Below are 22549 nucleotides of genomic sequence, written 5' to 3'. Positions count from 1 at the left end.
TTCTTGCCTTCTCTATCAATTTTTTACACTCTTCAGAGAGCAGGCATCCTCCTGTTTTGACAACCAATATACTAATTTAATGAAAGTCTGTTCCTTAGCTCTGTATTATTTGCAGTTTAAAACTGAATTATTTCTCAGAAGAGCTTGGTCTCTTCTCTACCTAATCATCTGACCTACAGCAGTTATGGAGTGATCAGGAACATCTTGCCTGTTCTGCCTGTTGGCTGTGTGGGAAACAGAAATAAATGAAGGTAAGAGTATTTTTCTTAAACCTCTGCCCTAATTTACATAATTAAAATGAATAAAGTGTGTGTGTCCCAATCTAGAAAACCTGCAAAACAGTGAGGCAAAGCCTGTCTGTTCTTGCAGTGGTGTTTGCAGTTGAGATTGAGGATGGTGCCACTGCCAGTTCTGACCTTAGATAAGGAATTGTCACGTGCAGTAATGCCTCTTCAAATGAACTTACGGTAAAGGAGAGGCTTGTATCGGGCATGTATTCTTCGAGGTACAAAGGACCCAATCCATTTAGCTTTGAATGTTAAAAACTGGGCCCAGAGGTCTACAACCAATCATAGATTCAACTTGCTGTCTGTCCCTAGCCACCCTTAAAAGCTTGGGCATCACAAATTGAGAGTGTAATTTTGGAAGTTTATTGGGTCGGCAATACAAATACAGATCTGTTTGATGCTGCTCCACAAATTGGTGTAACAGAAGGGTAATTTTATTTCCTCCCCTGATATTTATAACTATAGGCAAGGGAAGAGGGGGGAAAGGGAAAACAGAATAAAAAGGAAGTAGCAGCAGGATTTTGCATGGTTGCCTGAGAGAACTGACATGAAGTAGTTTGTAATGCATTTGATCTATAATTCATTGCAATCCTTCCAGGCTTTTAGAGAACGGAGGAGAAAAAGGCAAGTGAGCTTAGACAAATTGTGTAAAGAATGCCCATTTGGCTTTCCCTGTCACTTTCTATAAGTGCAGGCAGATGGTGGTATGACACAGGGGAGTGGCAAGCTCTTGCTGCCTGCTGATGGAAAGGGATTCGAGGTTAGGGATAACCATGGAGATAGTGATGGCAGTGACATCCAATTACTTACAGCTGCATGGCTCACACGGAGGTAGCTGCTAATATGCTGGATCGGATTCCTTGGTGTGCTGTTGCCTAGAGACTAGCAGCAGGCATATCCTTGGCTTGATTAAAAATAGGTGTTTTTCACCAACAGATGCCATCAGTCAAGTTAGAATTCTTCTTTCGACTATTAGCAGTGCCTGGTACAACAGGTTACCTCTTGGTTTCAGAAGCTAGAAATTGGAAGTTTCATTAACAGTAACTATTATTAAGATGGGAAGAGAAAATTCACCCCTGAGAGAAGGAAGTGGCATATGTGTAAGGAATGCTCATTCCTCAGCTAGCTCCCAGCCTCTTAAACTGCTTTAGGAGGGGAGCCTATGCAACATCTGCAACACATCAAGGGAGTGAAATAGGTGTGTTGGGAGGTGGGAGATGAGGTGGTTGACTTCAGCTATGCCAGCACAGCACCACTATTGACTTGTTCCAAGTTCCATTAGGCTGGCTTCCTGTATTTGTGACCCACCAAACTAAATGTGGCCTCCATTAAGTCTCACGGTTGAGAGATGTAAAATCAGACTAGTTCATGAGAGATTCAGGCACCAATTCCTATTGATGATTCTGCAGTATAATTTGACAATGATACCTAGGCAGAAAGCTGTTGAGAGTGTTGAGTTGATAAGATCATGCTGGTGCCCACCATGAATGAAAGGGGGTGAAAGGAAATTGTAGAGGTGAGCGATTTTTCTGCATAGGGGAGCTAACTTACTACTTCATATATATATTCAAGGAAATAAGAGTTTCGCATTCTGTTCTCAGTTGCCAGATGACTATAGGAAACCCGTAAACAGGGCCTGAGTGCAACAACATCCTCCCCACCTGCAATTCCCAGTACAGTGGTGCCTCGCAAGACGAAAAGAATCCGTTCCGCGAGTCTCTTCGTCTTGCGGGTTTTTTCGTCTTGCGAAGCAAGCCCATTAGAGGTTTAGCGGCTTAGCGCTACAGTATTAGCGGCTTAGGTTTAAAGATCAGCTGATAAGAGGCTTAACGATGAGCTGATAAGCGGCTTAACGATGAGCTGATAAGCGGCTTAGCATCAGCTGTTAAGCGGCTTAAAGATCAGCTGATAAGCGGCTTAGCATCAGCTGTTAAGCGGCTTAAAGATCAGCTGATAAGCGGCTTAGCCAGCAGCTGATAAGCGGTTTAGCGGCTTGGGAAAAAGGAAAAAACCCCCGCAGGAACTGGCAAGACATTTTCGTCTTGCGAAGCAAGCACATAGGAAATTCGTTTTGCGAAGCACCTCCAAAACGGAAAACCCTTTCGTCTAGCGGGTTTTCCGTCTTGCGAGGCATTCGTCTTGCGGGGCACCACTGTAATTGGTATCCAAGAGGCATACTGTCTCCGACACAGGATGTAGAACTCCACTATCGAGGTCATTATTCCGTTTAAAAATGCAATAAAAAAGCATAAAAGTAAAATATGAAATAAAAATAAAACAGGCACTTAACTGCTTATTGAGAGAAATTTATGACAACAGACAAGTATCACTTGCTAAGATGAAGTGCTGGTGACAAATGTGATGCCAGTTTTGATATCTCATGGCACAGAACACTGTAACTGTACATGGAGATTAATAAGGGAGACTCAAGCATTGCACGTGTGCATTGCAGCTCATTTCATCCAAAGTGGTGGTTCATAGAGCCCTGTTTGGGTGTTTTCAGATCTTAGGATACTGCCCTGTGACGATTCCTGCTTATTTAGCAGGTTTTGTGTGGCTTCACATATCTATTAGATGCCTATCCTGCACCCATTTGTTTCCATGAGCTCCAGTTATCAGTAGGATTTTCCATTTAAGTTATTCATTTCCCCCTGTACTATGAGCCATGCTCACTTCCCCCTTGTTTGTGGTGAACATTTCACCAATTTATTAACATGCAATGCAGTCCTGACATTTTTGCTGGAAATAATGTTTTCTCCATTTGTGGATGGGCAGGTGTTTTAACAGCGTGGCATTCTATGGATGCTGTTCTCACGATCTTGGCTCCTTCATTCTTACTGGGAACTTTCAGTGGGCCCGAGTTCCATTTGCCTTTACTTGGCTTCACCAAATAGCCCTTGCCATGACCAGCAAGCCTTAAAAGGATCACCCAAATACCTCTGAGTAGACATAGGTACTCCTAGGTAAGTAAATACAGGATTGCAGCCTTAGTTTACAACACAAGCCTTATACCTCACTGTTGCCAAGAAATATTGAAGCAGATGATTAATTCTTACGCAACAAAAAAACTGGCCCTCAACGTATATAAATCTGGATAAAGAGTTTGGAATAGTGGCAAGACCAACCAATAACCTATAGTTGTGTCTTCAGTTCCATTGATTTAAAGAGCTCCTTTATAAAAGATCTTAACAATAGAGGACTTCCAGGGTGGCGCCATCGGCAATGGCGGATTCCCTCTGAACTGGAGGGACCAGCTCCACGGGAAACGGGTCTTTACCGCTACAGCGAAGCGGGGACCCACTCAAAAATCACAGGCGGATGAAGCCTGTGACCATGGGACTCGGCGGGCACCCTTAGCGCCCCCCCAACTCGCTAAGGAACCCACTAACGGGCTCCGAAGTAAAGAGGGGGAAGTGGCGCGGTGCTGTGAGTCAACTGCTATTTCCGTGGAGCGAAGCCGCATAGCCGTTGCCGGAGAGCGCTGCCTTTTTCCTGGGACAATTTGGACTTTAAAATAAGCACCCGTGAGTACTTAGACTTTGAACAACTGGACATTAAATAAGGACTTGCGAGCAGAAAAGAATTGGATCTTAAAAACCTATTTTAATTCGGTACGGAACGGGAAGGTCTAAACAGGAAGTCAGCCTTCCGTTCTTTTGTAAACAGAATAAAGCAAAGACAACGTAAACTAGAGCTCAGAAAACCGCCTTTAAAGGATTGAATTTCATCATTTAAAGTTGTGGAACCCCCCTTCGACAGCAGGAGAAGGGGGGGGTCTTTTTCGGACTGCTTAAAGTGAGTTTAAAGTAAAGTAACTTTCCTCCGTCCTGATCCTGGAGAGGGGTGTCAGGACTGACGTTTGAAGTTCACTGACCAGAGACAAGCGTTTTTGACAGATAGCTAAAAGAAGAGAAACATAGTGATTCCACTGTTTCCCTTCGCATTTTAAAGGAAGAAATATTGACAAAGTATCTCAAAAAGGGAAACTTTGTTGCAAGAACAAATAGAAGTTTTCCCCCTAGAGGGAGACTGTGAAACTGTAACCAACTCCAGGGAGCCGGCAGCTGTTACAGATTACAATCGTGGGAACAGGCATTTGACCTTGCAGGACAATTCAGAAGCTTTGTTGTGTGCTTTCTATAAAACAAATGCCTTACTGGAACAGTTACATGAGAAGGTGAATTGGATGGCGACTTTGACTAGAAATTTTGAACAGGCAGTGGGAAATTTTGAACAGACAGTGGGAAAATATGTGGAGCCCACTCAGGAATTAAATCAGGAGTGTGTCCTGACAGAACAGGCCCAACAGGAATATGAGTTTTCGGATTTGACAAATGAACTTGGAAAAAGCCAGATTTGGAAAGAAAAAGTTTGGTTTGGCTTGGAAATGGGGGGCTGGATTGACCCCCCCTATGCTGGGATGTTTGGACTTTTCAAATCTGGCAATGGGCCGTGAGATGTTTGGGATTGTGGGGGCTCTTAATTCTGGAGGGCCTTTGAAACATGCTTTTAAATACCATATGGAATTCAGTGTTGAATATGGAAAAGGGGCTGATCTGTCGAGAAGGGCTAAAAACATTGCCAAGCTGGAGTTACCACGAGCAGGAGACAAGGGAAAATACAGTTACAAATATGAAGAAGAGCTGCGGAAGGGACATGGAAGAGACTTGAGGGCCTCGGATATAAGGTTGCCAGGTTAATGGGCTAGATCGACGGGATAATAAGGACTGACAAAACCCGGAACCAGGAGGAAGGGACGTTGGATGAAGATTGGACCTGTTTGTATCTCTTTTCTCTACCATTAGAACTGTTTTATAAAATTGATGAATGTCAGAAAAATGTTGGAATGAAAATACTTGGCTTTAGTAAAGATGTTTAAAGAATTATGAAAGAATATTATGGTTATGAGAAGTTGGTAAGGATAAGATAAGATTTAAGTTTTAAGCTTTAAGGTTTATTTTATTATAGAAAGATAAGATTAAAACAGTTTAGGGTAATGTAATGACAGAATATTATGAAATATGGAAAGGATTTGCTGGGATAATTAATAATTAGGATACAAAGAAAGGGAGGAGGAGGAGGTCAAAGAAAGAAGGCAATGACAGTTGAGGATTTGAAAATAATGAATTTGTCTTTAAATGTTTTTAATTGTTTGTGATGTATTTTTTTTCCCTGTCACTTTTTTATTTTTGAATTTGTATTCATATGGTTGGAAGGGGTTTGTTCTTTTTCTTTTTCTACTTTGTTAACTATTTTTATTTTGTACTTTCTTCTGCTTTTATTTTATTTTGTAACACTTTGAAAATTTTAATAAATATCTTATAAAAAAATAAATAAAAGATCTCAACAATACAAGCCTTAGTGACTTAATCAGACCTATCTGAATGAATAATAAACATACTGTTTTTTCATGCCAGGAGTCTGAAAAGTAGTTAACCTGTTCTCAGTATCTTGGTCCATTCCCCAATCTCTGCTCATGCTAACTGGATTTCAAGCTACTTTTGCATGCCCAAGATGGACAATGTTTAACATAAGCAGTTACCCCAAGAAGAACCTGAGGTGAGACAAGAATTGTTAATTATCCAGGATTCTAAGCTTGCTTCAAATACAGATATATTCCTCAAGCAGGTAGCTTTGAAGCCGGGCAAGATATTATTTCAGCCAGAGGGCTGAAGACAACTTTTAGAAGACATCTGAAGGCAGCCCTGTGTCAGGAAGTTGTTATGTATTTATGTGGCTTGGAAGCCACCCAGAGTGGCCTGGGCAACCCAGCCAGATGGGTGAAGTATAGCTGATAATTTTTTAAATGATTATTATTACAACTGAACTGGAATTATTCTTGACACAGGGACACCTCTCCCTTTGGCACGTGCAATGCTTTGCATGATAACTTGCAAGTATAAATGAGCCATCACAGACTAATCACCACAGACCTGAGAATTAGGTTTCTTCTTACCTGGTGTCTGCTCAAATAATTAGTTTTTAAAACAGTTTACTCAACACTGCAGAATGTGGGAACTACCAAGCGAAAGGATGGCAATGTATTTCACATGCCTGCATGATCCAGGCCAGAGATGTTTTAAATCCTGTTTCCTTGATACTATGAGAGGTTACACACCCTGACCTCACACAGAGATCACTAGCAGGATCAACACACCTAGAAAGCAATTTATTCTCATAGGCAACTTGTATTTCCTCAAACAGGTAATCAGATAAGGAGACACTGTAACAGAGGCCACTGTTATTTAGGCATAAGTTATAATCATTGTTTCTTTATTTTTAGAAAATTACAATAGAAAAGTACCTTTAACAACATTATTTTTAAAAAAACAAAACCATAAATTGGAAGCATCTTCTGTTTCTGCTATTGCCAATAGGAGGAGATATGGAAAAATCAAGTTTTTTGCTGACAAAGTCCAACACAATTCTGTTATTCAGCCACCCGCTGTCACATTTTAATTCTGTTCTCAAGTCTTCCATTTAGTTTTAAGAATAGGTTTTTACCTACCCCCTTTCCCCTGCAATTTTAAAGCCTCTGACTGCTTGACATTTGTCACTTGTATTCCCTGCAAAATACTGCATTCTCTTTAAGACAATGAAGTCATTTGTTCTCAGGAGAATTAACAATACTCGGGGAAGCCCATTTGGAAAGATTTAACCATATTAAAACAGTTTCCTTGTTTAGTCAGAACTACCAGTATTGTTATGGAAGTAACCGTATAGCTGTATCATGACTAGATTGCAAAGGAGGATAGGAAGCAAGAATCTGGCATGTGGAGCATATCATTCAGGAAAGAAGGAAGCTCGTCTGTTGGAAGTTTTGTCTTCTACACCAATAAATGATCCAGGAGCCCTGGCCTTCTCTCCACATCATGGTACTCAGAGGGACTGGTTCACATAATCATCTTTTGATGACAAGGTCAATTCTAATTTTTATTTTTTTTACTTCTCTGCCTTTTGTGAAGCAACTGTTTTTGTTACATCACTATAGACAGATATCCTGATTGACTGATTTACAGGCAGGTTGTCCAATGGTGCCTAAGTCATGTAACCAACTTCATTAGCAGGTCAGAGGACAGCGTACAAGCTGTATTCACTCAACCCACATATCACACCTGAAAATGGTGGCATGAATCAGGCTTGAGAAGGCAGATGACTAATTGAATCCATTGTGTCCACACCCCAGTTGACGGCCAAGCAATCCAAGTAGTTCAGTAAGAGAGACGTTTGCATGCAAAATCAAGCTGGTACTCTCTCCCAAGACCTCAAGGGATCCTGGTATTCATCTTGGCACTGGTGGAGCAGCACCTTATACAAAAGTAGGTACACAGGGGCTGCTGAATTCCTCTATACCAGAAATGTCTGTGTATAGACAGAGGGCAGACATCAAACTAATAGAACAATGGCGCTGAGTTGGCTCTTTTTATGTGAGTTTCACACAACCTGGCAGCCTTGCAGACACATGGAGGATGTTAGTGGCGACATTGGAAGGTCAACTGTTGTATCCAAGTTTGGCACTTCCTAGAAAATCTGTACAGAAGAAGAGCCTTAGATCTGGATCCAGTGACAGAGAAGGCCTTTGGTTTTCTGCATGCATATGGGATAATGGCATGAAATGAACTTAAGCTTTACTGCTCAATGTTTCAGTCAGCTTCACAGACAGCAGCATTACCGGCTAACAACCACCACCACCTTAGCAGAACCAATCCTTCCTGTACATGGAGCAAAGGCATGCAAATGTACCCTTATTTTAAAACAAGTAGACTAGGAATGCTATGAACCTACTTTACAGAAGACATTTCCTCCGTGGCTCTGCCATTCAAGACTGGTTCCCATAGCCCAACTAGATGCTTTTCCTTTTCTCTTTTACCAAGGAATCCTACTGGTTACACAACGGCATGTTGGGAACTATGTGTCTGAATGAATACAGTATGCAGAGGTAGCTGCAGTCATTTTATTGTGATGACTGCACTTTTTCTAGCTGTTGTAATTATGAAAATGGTCTTAGTGCACAGTAGAAAGCCATAGAAAAAAAGCACATCTCCCCCATATAGTTTTATATCAAAATATGTGACCACAGATAAAATACAGCATAAACCAGCTGTCAGAACTGCCAGTATACTGTTCAGCACACGGTAATATATCCCAAAGTTACAAAGACATTTGCATATCTGATTGTCTTGCTTGATATAATTTGGCACAACTGGGAGAAGCACGTACCACAGGAATACTTCATATGTTCAACACACATCCTCTCAGGCTCCCCGTCAGGATAGCCAAAGAGTTTATACAATTTAACAATACACTTTTTAAAAATCTGAACAAGATTTAAAAACATGCCTTGAACATGCAGCTTAAAAGGACAGGGAAAGAGAAATTTCAATTACACGCATTCAAAAAGTCAAGAACGTAATCAGTGATCCAACCCAGCGTAAGATCTTTCTACTTAAAATGCTTAGTATAAAAATACTTGGTTCTCTTTGTTGCTTTGTTTGAAAATAACTTTTTCAAACCAGATGTTCAGCCATGCTTTTTAGAATTCGCACTCTTCCTTACAATTTTATACAGCATAGAAGAGGAAAACATTATTATTACTCAGTATTTTTACTTTACTTCTGAAAGAGCAGATGTGTGATAGAGGCTGTGGCAAAGTCTTGAAGGAATCCATCCTTGTGTGAGGTTTTTTCAAGCCTGTAAGAAAGGCAAGATGCATCAGTTAGAAAAAGGCAATCACAATCTTGGAACGATGAGAAAGTGGAAGAGTCTGGGTGCTCATGTACATATGGACACCTAGATCTCTAGGCCAGGGGGTTTCAGGCACAAGGCACAGGGCCCCTCAATAAGAACATAGGGAGCAGCTTGCTGAAAGAGATACAGTGCTGACAAGTAGGATACCCCTCCCCTCTATGGAATCTGCTAGTGGAGAAATTGACAGTTCTTCTCAAGACCTTCTCTTAAGAGCAGAACAGAACCTTTAGCATTCAAAGAATAATGTGTGAACACAGGGCAAAACAGAATAGAAAGAAGGTGAGGGTGGATTAAATTATGAACAGGAATTCTTTAACTTTCTTGTGTCGTAAGACCCTCTGTTTGGATTTGCACACTGATTTCACTGTATGCATGGGCTCTGGGGGTGCCTCTTCCTGTGTATGCATTTCTCACTCCTTGGCAGTGAGAGAGGCATGCTTCTGACTGATTCCAAAAGGAAAAGCAACACCAAGTGTTACTGCTGAGCTCAAGCCAATTGAATTAGCAAGCTGCTATCTCAAAGAAAGCTTCAGTGCGGCCAAACGCAAAACAGAGCTCTTGTATGAACAAAAGCTTTGCCTTCTGAAGCTATGCTATATATCAGGGGTCGGCAAAGTTTTTGTGGCTTGGGCCGGTTCACGGTCCCGCAGACGCTACGGCATAGCTGTCAACCGTCCCTTATTTGGCGGGAAAGTCCCTTACCCCAGCACTGTGTCCCACTGCTGTCCCTTATTGATGATGTCCCTTAAATTTCCCGGGTTTCAAAGGAAGCAGCTCCTCTCCCTCCCTCCCTCCCTCCCTCCCTGCCGGCCAGGGAGGAGGGAGGCTCCAACTGTGTTGCTTGGCTGCGTTGCTCATCCAATAAGGAGTCTAAGAACGACTGGGGGGGTGGAGCTTGCATGCCTTGTGCCAATCAAATCAGCCGCGTTGCCTGGGGACTTGTCTTTGCTCAGCACTTCCCAGTGGAGAGGTGACGATGGTTTTCCTTGCTGCATCCCCTTTGCCAGGTTGCTGCGCTGTGGGAACCACCGCTTGAGGCTTCGTTTGGCTGCTGGCTGGGCTTTCTGCCCTGGAGCTCCCTGCAGCCAATGGGAAGCGGGCCAGCGTTGCAGAAGGCAGTCCCCACTCTGCTCCATGCTGGTTTAGTGCAGCGCATGGGAGCCAACCGAGCAGGCAGCGGGGGTCCATGGACCAGTTAAACGACCCCCATGAGCCGCTTGTGGCTCATGGGCCTTAGGTGCCAACCCCTGCTATATACTGATCGCCCACAGCAGCAGCCAACTGGTGGTTTTTCAGTGCAAGGTTATTTCCAGCTAGCACTGCCAGCTTGGTTATATGCCAGGGAAGATGCATATAAACAGCATTTATTCAGCAGAGTCTCTTGGCTCAAAGTCAAGATGATCCAAGATGAAAATGGAGGGTCTAAGGCTTTTGGCTGCGCTGCTTAAACTGTTTGGCCCATCAAATTAATGCGTATTTTCACAACCAGGTCTTCACTTACCCACCACACTGCAAATTTGAAGATGGAGGTAAGATACCAGTAGCGACTTAGGAAGAACGCATTAATACCCACAAGACAGATTGTAGCCGCCATCACACACCTGGTACCTGCACAACAGAAAGGTACATGCGCTGTCAGAAACATTCATGCTTCTGTAGAATGAAATGGGTAATATGACGAGGACCATCTCTAAAGATGTTAAAAGGAGATATGAAATCATGTCTTCAAATTGCAAGAGAGTAGATGCACAACACACAAAGAGTTATGTTACCAGAAATACTGCCACAATCATCTTAAAACTTTAGCATTGTATTCATCTGTGGGACAGTTGGTATTATTCCCCATAATGGATACAAAGATTCTTAATATGAATATCTCCTTATTGAAAAAAGTTGGTACATTATAGGATTGTTTGTTTGTTTATTTATTAAACTTAATAGCTGCTTGTCACCCAAAGCTCTCCAAGCGATTTACAATAAAGAAAAATACACAATACATAGCCAGGGCTTTTTTTTTCAGGGGGAACTCACCAGAAATCAGTTCTGGCACCTCTCAGGTGGGCACCATTGCCATTCTAAGAGAATGAGTGAGTTCCAGCACCTCTTTTTCTAGAAAAATAGCACTGCATAGGCCCTTAGATATAATTATATAAAATACATAGGGCCTTTTTTCCCAGTGAGTACACTGACTGGACAAATGACAGAGATTGGACACCTTAGCTTCTGTGTTTAATAGTGAAATCTGAAGATTGCCTCTATCTAGGAAAATCCATTTATAATAGTGTTGGAGATTGGAGAGAGTTCTCAGCACAACCGCAACATACAAATCTGCTAAACCACAACAGCTGTAGCCGAACTAATTAGACATCAAGAATATAAGCAGCGGTTTGCCCTGGATCCACTGTGCTATGTGCATGAGGAATTATAATTTCAGGGTGAAAACCTACTGAGCCTTTACTCTTGACAGCGACTTTCAAACAATGCTGACTGTACACCAACAATACCACATTTGTCCCTTTGCTTCTTTTTCCTCATCTTTTTCTTTTCTATGACAACCTCAGCAGTGTTCAATTGTTTTCTAGCTTGAAAAGCCCCACTTTTGCAAATGACACAATAACAACAGTCCAGCTTAGGGACAGGGTTAGAGTGCTCCTATGCAGCCAAAGCCACAACTAAGCTGGACTCCCATCGAATCCTTCCTCCATCCGGTGTTCCCAGTTGCACAGTAGCTTTATTAACTATGTTTTCTTAACGTGCCCCATTTTTGCTGAAGTCAAGCTTGACCTGTTTTTCAAAGGCCATGAGAAGCCTCCCTTCACCCAATCTGACCAGCATCCCAGCTCCAACACCCAAAACATTGTTTTAAATAAAAAGGGCAGCTCAATACTTCTGAGAAGGTCACAAGCAACACACCATGGCTATTCCTCCTTTCTTCCCTCAGTATCTGGATTCTGGAAGTCTACCTCTGCACATCAAGGGACGGTCATTATATTTGGCTAGTATAGCCAATAAATAAACCAAAGGATAGGCCGCTCAATGGCTACTCTTTCCACTGAATGCCTTTTGGGTGAGGATATGGTGATTTATTTATTTGCCAGTCTCCTTTTGCATTTGTCTAAAGGCAATTTACGAACATGCCGTAAAACACGGCTAAAAATCGTTTGAACAACAGTACAGAAACAACAGCTAAAGGCAGATGTCCATTTTGCATGGTTTTTAAATCTAAAGCAAAGACCTCTTCATCCAAATGGGTAAGTTTGTCAAAACAAAACAAAGTCTTCTACTGTTTCTGTAAAGTACAGGTTAAGTGTGCTCCTGTCACAAAACAAGGGCAGCCCCACTGAAAGCCTTCCTTTCAGTTACTGTGCAGAAAGTTTCTGATATTTGGGGGACTTTGAGGAAAAACTCCCCTGCAGAACACAGTGACCTACTTGGTATGTAAGAGAAAAGGTAGTCTCAATCTTGAACTTGGTTCAGTAGCAGGATTGGCAGCTGGGAGTAGGTTTGCTCCCATAAGCAGCCTAGCTGAAACTGCAGCCTCAAGGGTAGCCTCCCGCCCCCCAAGAGCACTGCAGTAATCCAACTTTGAGGTTTCCAATAACAGACAACTGTGGTCCAGCTCTCCTCCAGGAACGGCTGCATCTGCCTTACCAGGTGAAGCTGGTAAAAGACACTCATAGCCGCTGAGGACACCTGCGTCTCTAGTTTACTAATGCTACATGCAAGGGAGCAAATTCTTATGGCCAGTGCATCATGTATACATGTTGAAACATGTTAATAATGCTTAGAGAGGCAGGTGCTTGACTTGTTACATCAGTCTCAGCACTTCTTAAAATAGAAGCCTTTTGTCTTCTCTTATTGTTCACGTAACATGCAAAATCATCGGAGGTGAACTCTTTCTTTCTTTCTTCACTGAGGTTTTCCTATTGCAGCAGCCAGCTTGCAGCTGAGGGAACTGTTCCCAAATATGGCTGTGCGTGCATCTGGAAGGAGGAGAACAATCCACGAGGCCTCTTTGCCTCATTTTTGCATGCATCTCTTGCTCACTCTGATACGCTGGTATGAAAACAACTCATTGGCTCCCTCTCTCTAGGGGAAAAAAAAACAACCACCAACAATCCAATAATCCTAGATAAATTTGGGCTTTGGAAGATAAAATCACTATATTAGGGAAAGGCCATTTGCTGAGTTTATTCTTAAAGGAAAACAGCAGCACATTGTACTGCTAACCAGACACAATGAGGTTTGGGTTTTCAGATGTCAGAAGATTAAATGGATTTGTGAGTACAGATATGAGACGAAATTTTGAAATTATTCAGCATCACAGTGCAATAGTTGGTATCTATGTTAAAGCAGGCACCTATTGTCCTGTGATGCTGAACAATTTCAAAACTTTCTGGGGTGGCAGTCGGGTATGTATTTCTTGAGCTAATAAATCAGAATATGAGTTGAGTTTCACTGAACACTGCTTGCCATCATCATCAAACCTTTATTGGCATCACATACTGCTTGCCCTAAGGTCCGTATAGTAAAAGCTATGGTTTTCCCAGTAGTGATGTATGGAAGTGAGAGCTGGACCATAAAGAAGGCTGATCGCCAAAGAATTGATGCTTTTGAATTCTGGTGCTGGAGGAGACTCTTGAGAGTCCCATGGACTGCAAGAAGATCAAACCTATCCATTCTGAAGGAAATCAGCCCTGAGTGCTCACTGGAAGGACAGATCCTGAAGCTGAGGCTCCAATACTTTGGCCACCTCATGAGAAGAGAAGACTCCCTGGAAAAGACCCTGATGCTGGGAAAGATGGAGGGCACAAGGAGAAGGGGACGACAGAGGACGAGATGGTTGGACAGTGTTCTCGAAGCTACCAGCATGAGTTTGACCAAACTGCGGGAGGCAGTGGAAGACAGGAGTGCCTGGCGTGCTCTGGTCCATGGGGTCACGAAGAGTTGGACACGACTGAACGACTAAACAACAACAACAACAAGGTGTATGTGCCCTTCGCTGCTCATATTCCCTTGAATGAACAGATAATGAGTGTGTTGGGAGAGATCTCATGTATATTCTGCCGAGAATGTGTGACAATGAAGCCCAATAGGTATACAGCTAGTACTCTGGCTGAATGGACGGTGTACTTAGGACATGCCCCAGAGTTCTCTGCAACACACAGCGAGACCCAGCTGATATGGACAGTGTTCTCTGCCAATAGAAGGTTTGAAGAACACTGTTCTAGAGCAATCAGAACTTTGGGGTATGAAGTGCTTCCTGAGGTTCTGGAACCAGCATTCTGTAAGGGAACAAGTTTTGCAGTTCTCTCCCATCAGTTCAGCCTCACTACTTTCTGTCCTTGCTGGTTTAGTTTTTAAGTCATCCCAACCTATTTGCAGCATGCAGCTCCGCATGCATCTTTCACCCTCAAAACTCATGTCCTTTAATAACCCCACTGATTTACAGCTCTCCAACTTTGATGTGCGGCCAGTGAAGTTTTCATTAATTTTTAAGAACAGCAGATTTGTTTTCTTTGGCTGAAATGGGACGAAAAACAGGGAGGGAAGATTATTGGTCTATTGCTCTCTGTTGCTTTACAGAAAAGCAGGAGGAGACAGAGAGGCTGCATGTTGGTTGCTTTTATCTTCAGAGGGTCAAAGGAGTTTTTTGTGTTTTGGACACAAACCCCATGCAGTGTATTTTTACTGCTCAATCAGCTATCCAATCAGACTCTGGGGTCACTCCCAGATTCTTGAGGATCCCTCCCACATATCACAGGAGGAAAGAGACAAATAAATTCAGCCAGTGTGGTGTAGTGGTTAAGAGCGGTAGTCTCGTAATCTGGTGAACCGGGTTCCTATCTCCGTTCCTCCACATGCAGCTGCTGGGTGACCTTGGGCTAGTCACACTTCTCTGAAGTCTCTCAGCCCCACTCACCTCACAGAGTGTTTGTTGTGGGGGAGGAAGGGAAAGGAGAATGTTAGCTGCTTTGAGACTCCTTAGGGTAGTGATAAAACGGGGTATCAAATCCAAATGCTTCTTCATCTACACTTAAGGTATTATTTATGCCCCGGAAAGAAATGGTAGAGGTGGGTGATGTGTGATTATGCAGACACTAATCGCTGCCACCCGAGGCAAGGGGAACATCGATTCAAAGCATTGGATTTGACGTAGAACACCTTAAATGGCTCAGGACCACAATACGTCAAGGACCGCCTCTCTCCATGTGAACTTATCCAGCCCCTGATATCATATTCTGAGGCCCTTCTTCGTGTGCCTCTTCCTTGAGTGGTCTGGAGGGTGGCGACACAAGAACGGGGCCTTCTCTGCAGTGGCTCCCTGCAGAATGCTCTCCCCAGGGAGGTTCGGCTGGCACCTTCATTATACACCTTTAGGAGCCAGGCAAAAATGTTCATCTTCAACCAGGCCTTGGGCTGACTGACATCCTATACTCTTTTAAATGTGTTTGTGGGAGAAGGGGGTACAGAAAACGATGAAAGAGTTTGGTCAACAGCATGAACCGGCTCCCTTTCGTTCGAAAAAAGTTGAATATTTTTCTCAGAAAGGAGATTGCAGGGAGTAGGGGGGTGGCGACACGGAGAGAGACTACCTGCAACCAGTACAGAAGGACCAATTTCAGGCCCAAGACTGCATGACAAGCAGAGAATGAAAGTAGCCACAAGCCTCCCACCAATCCATATGAGACAGAGGAAGTGAAGAAAACAAAAACAACACAGCGCTCGGGCTCCCTCTTGTGCTAATCTGGAGCATTTTCACAAGGTCTTTCTCATCCACTTACACAGTATTCAGCAGAACTGACGGGACTTCCAGCCCTGAGAAGTAGCCTCTGAGGGAGGGAGCCAGCGCATCTGGAGAGAGAGAAAAAATCAAAACAAAAGTGAGAGACAAGACTTGGAAGGCATTTATAAGAGCGGCCCTCAGCCTCCTCGGATGCAGGACTCACCTTTGAATCTCTCAAGCAACGCGTTCTTTCATCTAAATTTGAAATTTACACCCCACCTTCTTGCAGATGCCCCAAGGCAGCTAAGCAAAGCAGGAAGATTAACAACAGAATACCATAACAACAACAGAATGTTAACAAAATGTATCACACTGGCCTTATGGATAAACTGACAGACCTGGTAAGGAGGAGGGAAGGACGAAGGAGCAGACAAGCTAGTAGAGAGATGGAATTGTTTTATTAACCACTGGACTCTCCACTATGATAATGCGAGATTAGAAAGGCACCTGTTCATACAGAATACATGGATTCTGTAAGTTTTACACTTGTCTCTAGACCATCAGGGGACATCGTAAATCTGGAGACGGAAGAAGCCTTGTACACGGCTGTTCTGTAATATTTAATTTTTTCCCACCCCTATAATTATGTAAAGTCTTTTTTATCATTTATCCTTTATTAAGCATTTATTTTGTCTGCAATTTTTAGTGTTATTCGATTGTGTCCCAGTGTCCTGAGGACGACATTATCATCATATTATATTATATTAATACCCCGCCCATCTGGCTTTGTTTCCCCGGCTACCTAAAAGTTCATTTTGATGTCTCCACTGTTTCCTTTTGGCACTGTTACTGTGTGTGTGTGTGTGTGTGTGTGTGTGTGTGTGTGTGTTTCCTTTTTATCTCTTATAATAAAAACACACACACACACACACACACACACTATTGTAGCTTTAAAACTGAATAGATGCAATCAAGAGCAACCCAATACCATTAGAAGCTCAAGGGAAATGGCAGGTGTCTGTCCTGACATGATCCACTTTCGTACTGTGCCTCTTACCTTGAACAGCTTCTCCACAAGCTGGTGCCCTCCGATGTTGTTGGGCAACAGCTCCCATCATTCCTGACCATTGGCCATGCTGGCTGAGGCTGGTGGGAGTTGGAGTCCAGCAACAACTGGAAGACACCAGGTTGAGGAAGTCTGTTCTAGTGGGACCAGATGGAAGATCACTGGGCACATGCAAGAACATGCCCCTCTCAATATTTTCTAGAATGGAGACAAAGATCACAGGTCCCCAAGTTCCGCAGGAGAGTTCCTAATTAAGTTTTCAAATCAAGATAGGGCACAACAGGCACCCACAGTTCCACTCATACAGCAAAATAGGTTTAAATTATTATAGGAGAATTTTTTTCTACATTTTATATACAAAACCCCAAAAGAGAGATACAAAATTAGTATAAACTGAAAAAAGACAACACCAACTCTATTCCCGAGCCACACCACCCGTGGAAAGTTGTCAGGTTTTGCAGCAAAACACCTCTAGTCCCTGGGTCACTATCGGGGAAATCGGAGTGGATTTGAGAGCTGAACTAGACCAAACATTCTTCAGATGCTATACCCAGCCCATCCAGACCCCAACAATACTTATAAATTTAGACATTTCCTGGCAATTGACACCAGCCATCCCATCAAAACAGATGCAAGTGTTGCATTAAGTGAGAAAGCAGCCAAAATGAATCAGAGCCTTCAAGTTGTGCTGGTGGTGTCAGTAGGGCTATGCTAATTTCAGAGTGTGATATATATATATTCTCTATCGCATGTGTACACACAAACATTTCCAGAAGCAAGGATTTTTAAGAAAACAAATGTTCATTATAAAATTTGTGGGCATGCAATATGCCTTGCCTCCTTATTTTAAACAAAACAGGCACGTTCATTTTTATTTGTATGAGTCCATCTACTGAAAGTTTCACCGAGATCATATAGTGGAAGGGCTGCCAAACTGGCCCACGGACCACCAGTTGTCCACAAGCATCGTTCAGGTGGTCCACGACAAGTCTGTGGATTTGTGGCTGAAGGCAGGAGATGGCACATCAACTATCACATTAATTCGCACTGGTTTTTCGTTGTATTTTACCACTTCTCTCTTATTTTATTACACTTGGGAAGCTATGGAATTCAAATGGTAATGCAGCAAGATACAAAATATAAGAAGCAATAGAAATAAAATTAAAACCAAACAGCATCTAGCATAGTGTATTGCAATTGCTACAAAAGGAAGTGGTCTAGCAAGACCCTTAGCAATTCTCATGTGTGATATTTTTTTGGGGGGGGGGGGAATGAAAGCAGTTACATATACTTAAACATCCAGTCTGACTACCACTAACTTTTCAATAGTATACTCTGAAGATTCTCAACTACCAGACAAGAAGGTTGGTGGGGGAAGAAGACTCATAAGGACTCTGGGAAAGGGGGTGCCTTACCGGAAGCAAGCCCTAGTAAAGGTAAAGGGACCCCTGACCATTAGGTCCAGTTGTGGACGACTCTGGGGTTGCGGCGCTCATCTCGCTTTATTGGCCGAGGGAGCCGGCATACAGCTTCCGGGTCATGTGGCTAGCATGACTAAGCCGCTTCTGGCGAACCAGAGCAGCACACGGAAACGCTGTTTACCTTCCCGCCGGAGCGGTACCTATTTATCTACTTGCACTTTGACATGCTTTTGAACTGCTAGGTTGGCAGGAGCAGGGACCGAGCAACGGGAGCTCACCCGTCACGGGGATTCGAACCGACAACCTTCTGATCGGCAAGTCCTAGGCTCTGTGGTTTAACCCACAGCGCCGCCTGCATCCCTTAAGCAAACCCTACAAGACACCTAAACAGGACCAGGAAAGAGCTCCTGCCCTACAAGTCAATACCTAGATGACAAGCCCAATTACCTCCTTGCACCATCTTTTTCCAAGCTGCACAAAGCCTGCTCTCCCATTTAGAGCAGCTGGCCTCTTCTGAGTTCAGTGCGCAAATGAGTAAGTCAGGCAAGAGGGCAGGGGCTAAGCAAAGCCAGAAATTGCTGCTAAGATTATCTTTTATCACGTAGCAATTAGAAGTGTGGGGGGAACATACAGCAAGTTCCAAAGAGCCAAGTTCAGTTGGTTTGGGAAAGAGTGCTACAATCCCAAACCTTCATCACTACGGCCGCAGAATCAATTGGGGCAGAATTCAGTTCACCACAAGAGGGAGCTCTCGCAGTCATTCCCCCCCCCCCCCCGCTTCACCTTGCTCTGAAACTGCAGACATTAATGAATTCTTCACCAGGCAATGGTGTTTCCATCTGCCCTGCCCACACTCCAGCCCTGGAAGCCTTTCCCAGACCATGAGTTTGAGAACAGCAGCAGCAGCTAAGGAGAGGAGTTCAGGTATATTTTTTAAAAAATAGTTTTATAAGTTGTGTGTCCTTGTCACAATTTTACCCTTTTTGTATCTTTTGTGGTATTTTATGCATTGCAATTTGCTGTTATTTTTATTGATTATAGATTGGCAATTCTCTATTGTGGTTGATAAGTGTAAACTGATTATTATGTGCTGATGTTTAACTTTACGGTTTTACTATTAGATTCTGGTGGATTGTTGAATGTTGCTTTGTTTGATATAAGCTGTTTAAAGTTATTGTGACTTTTTATACTGGATTAGATTGCTAGCATTGATGTTTGGCATTTTATTATGTTTTTATATGTGTTGGAATCCACCCAGAGTGGCTGAAGCAACCCAGCCAGATGGGCAGGGTATAAATAAAAATAAATAAAAATAAAATATTATTATTAATGAATTCAAAGCCATACTATGGTTTGGGTGCCTAATTCCAAACACACCCATGGTGAAATCTTAGGTGCGCCTTCTATTCAGATGCATGTCTCACTGGCTTCAACACTGGAATTCAATCTCAGGAGTGTGTAGGATTGCAACCTAAGACTTGTGCAGATGATTCTTTTCTTAAAGATAGGGGTCATGTACAAATGCAGTGGTGAAAGACAAGTGAACATTTAAACTATCTCTGTCTCTCATTTCAAACAAGCAAACAAAAGACTTCTGGGACAAAAGCATTACTTCACTGCAACAGCAGTGCAATGTAGCAAGCAAATGGAGCGGTCCTAGTTGCCACTGCAACACAAAAATAGCGAAAGTCCACAAGGATCTTAAATGCTGTCAAAAATTCACATGGCAAAGAGGGATTCGCCTGGGCCCTAAAAATTGTAATGACAGTGCCATGCAAACATGCCTAGGGAAAGAGTTCTGAACATGGTACCCCTTTCTGTTCTGCTCCCACCCAACATTCGTCTTTCTCTGGCAGCTACACCTCAGAGAAAGAACACAATGTAGTTCCTCCACCAGCACCTACACCCCCCTCTCTCACACCTTTGTAACTACCATGAGTAAGTTCCATGATTTTTCTGCTTGGTAAGACAAGGCAAGCGGCAGCCTAGTTTAGAAGAACAGCCACCTATTTAACTGAACAGTGGTGTTGGCGTGGGAGGTCATGTACGCAAGTGAAATGGCGGGGAAAGAGGGCTTCTTTACACCTTGACGTAAACCGTATCCCTGAAGTCTCTGACCAAGAGGTTGTACAGAACCCAAGTAACTCCCATCTATTCCCCAGTACACCCAGGAACAGACCCACATGTAGATTTGACAGGGAAGCGAGCCAGTCCTGCGTGACACACAAGGCTTTTCAAAACATTTGCTTGTCTCGTTCATGCTTCAGAAGTCTTAAAGGCTATGCTTAATGGTGCAGCGTGCAAAGCAGTCCTGGCAGAAACTGCTACAGTGTCCTGAACCCCCAGCTGACCCTTTTCTAACTCAGTTTCACTGAAGAAATGCAAAGTGAGGGAAAAACATTATGAGGAGGCCTTTACCTACAGAGTTTTCTGCCTCTAGGTCTGTTGGGCCAGTCAATACTGTACGATCTGTACATCTGACAGGACTTGTCAACAACTTAAAGGAATCCAATGAGAATTAAATGTGCCCATGTGAGCGAAGGGATAAAAATAGTTTTGAGGGGCAATGTATGCTTTTAGATGAAGCAGCAAGCACCATCCTTAATTAATCAAAGAGGCATCGCCTCGTGTGTTCAAGAAAACGGTGAACAACTTCCCTAAAATGGTGTGTGGTTTTTTAAAAAAATTAAATACACTTATGTTTGCCTAGTTAATCAGGGAACCTTGTTACTTGATCAAAAGTTTTAAAAATAGATTAATCTGCCTGATTAAAAATATTACAAACCCAGTACTTGAGAAGCAGGGAGAGTGGGGAGGAAAGGAGACAGAAGATATGGAACAAGTGTGAATATGAATGCTCATCTGTCCTTAAACAGCACCATCTGAATCCCACTCCAACCCTGCAGTACAACTGGGGGGAAGCATCCCCAGCCAATGACCATCCAGCTTGTTTTAAAACCTCAGGCAAGGAAGAGCCCTGCCCCCCCCCCCGACTTCTAAGAAGTTTCGATTTTTAGCTGCTCTTACCATCAGCAAGTTTCTCCTAATATTCAAGCCAAATTTACACCCTTGTAAGTTAGGTAAAGGTAAAGGGGACCCCTGACCATTAGGTCCAGTCGTGGCCGACTCTGGGGTTGCGGCGCTCATCTCACTTTTCTGGCCGAGGGAGCCGGCGTACAGCTTCCGGGTCATGTGGCCAGCACGACTAAGCCGCTTCTGGCGTTACCAGAGCAGCGCACGGAAACGCCGTTTACCTTCCCGCTGGAGCGGTACCTATTTATCTACTTGCACTTTGACGTGCTTTCGAACTGCTAGGTTGGCAAGAGCAGGGACCGAGCAATGGGAGCTCATCGTGTCGTGGGGATTTGAACCACCGACCTTCTGATCAGCAAGTCCTAGGCTCTGTGGTTTAACCCACAGCGCCACCCGCGTCCCATCCCTTGTAAGTTAAGCAACATCAAATCTAGTCTTGAATGAGTCTTTCTTCTGTATGTAAGAGCCATTCAAGTATTTTTGAATAGTGCTCTGACATCTCTCCTCAAGGCTTCTCTCCTTCAATCTTTCTGCACAGGATTGCTTTCCCACCAGCCATCTTCACTGCTCCCTTTGAAATAATTCCAGTTTGTCTCCAAGTTTTGTGCCCAGAACTGGATGCAGCAGAGTCCAGATAAGATTTGACTAGGGCACAGTCAAATTGAACTATTACCTCTCATCGCAGGGGTAGGGAAGCTTTTGGCTTTATCTCTCCCTCACTTTCCCCTTGGGCAAACTTTGACAAGAGGGCAGAACCACTCACCAGTCAATCATCTGACATCATAATGACATCAGGGGATGGGTGTGGTGTGTGAGTGGTACCATCCATCTGTCAGTGTTGGCCCACAGGAGTTGGGTAACGGCAGACAACGACCAAGCAGGACTGAATTCCTCACACACTGGTTGATTTGCAGGGAGTTCAGTCCTGCTTCTTGCAGCATTTGGGTACACGGGAAAACCTTTTGCATGTGCAAACTGAGGAGGATTGAACTCCCCACACATAAAAAATGGCAGTTTACCATTCTATCAAGACCATTTTGAATTTTATTTCTGTTTTCTGACGTCCACCTCTCAACGTTAGCTGTTCACATTCTTCTGTAATGGAAGATAACGGGGGCGCCTCCAGGAAGGAAGTTAAACCGCTGGAGAATCTGAAAGCCTGCTGTGGCTGCTAAGACCGGGAACTTGTAACTGTTGCCTTCCACATTGCTTTTGTTGTGTTAGCAGCCCCAAAGTAACCTCCCCAGGGCACAAGTGTGGGTAATAA

At 43.4% G+C, this 22549-nt stretch overlaps 1 protein-coding gene across 2 annotated transcripts in view; it reads right to left on the bottom strand.

The window, feature by feature from the left end:
* Positions 1 to 6539: 6539 nt before the first annotated feature.
* Positions 6540 to 22549, bottom strand: part of RBPMS (RNA binding protein, mRNA processing factor) — an 85967-nt gene continuing 69957 nt past the window's right edge. For both annotated transcript variants that reach the window (XM_080987011.1, XM_080987010.1), the window contains 3 exons: positions 15821 to 15890; positions 10537 to 10643; positions 6540 to 8978 (listed from right to left, as the gene is read on the bottom strand). In XM_080987011.1, coding sequence (XP_080843137.1) covers positions 10598 to 10643; positions 15821 to 15890 — 116 coding nt within the window. In that variant the 3' untranslated portion in view covers positions 6540 to 8978; positions 10537 to 10597. The remainder of the gene's footprint in view (positions 8979 to 10536; positions 10644 to 15820; positions 15891 to 22549) is intronic.

This window comes from Podarcis pityusensis, assembly GCF_964106645.2.
Source record: "Podarcis pityusensis genome assembly, chromosome: 17".
NCBI classification, from domain to species: domain Eukaryota; kingdom Metazoa; phylum Chordata; class Lepidosauria; order Squamata; family Lacertidae; genus Podarcis; species Podarcis pityusensis.
Note: the sequence above shows the minus strand (reverse complement) of the source record. Positions and strands in the feature narration are given on the sequence as shown.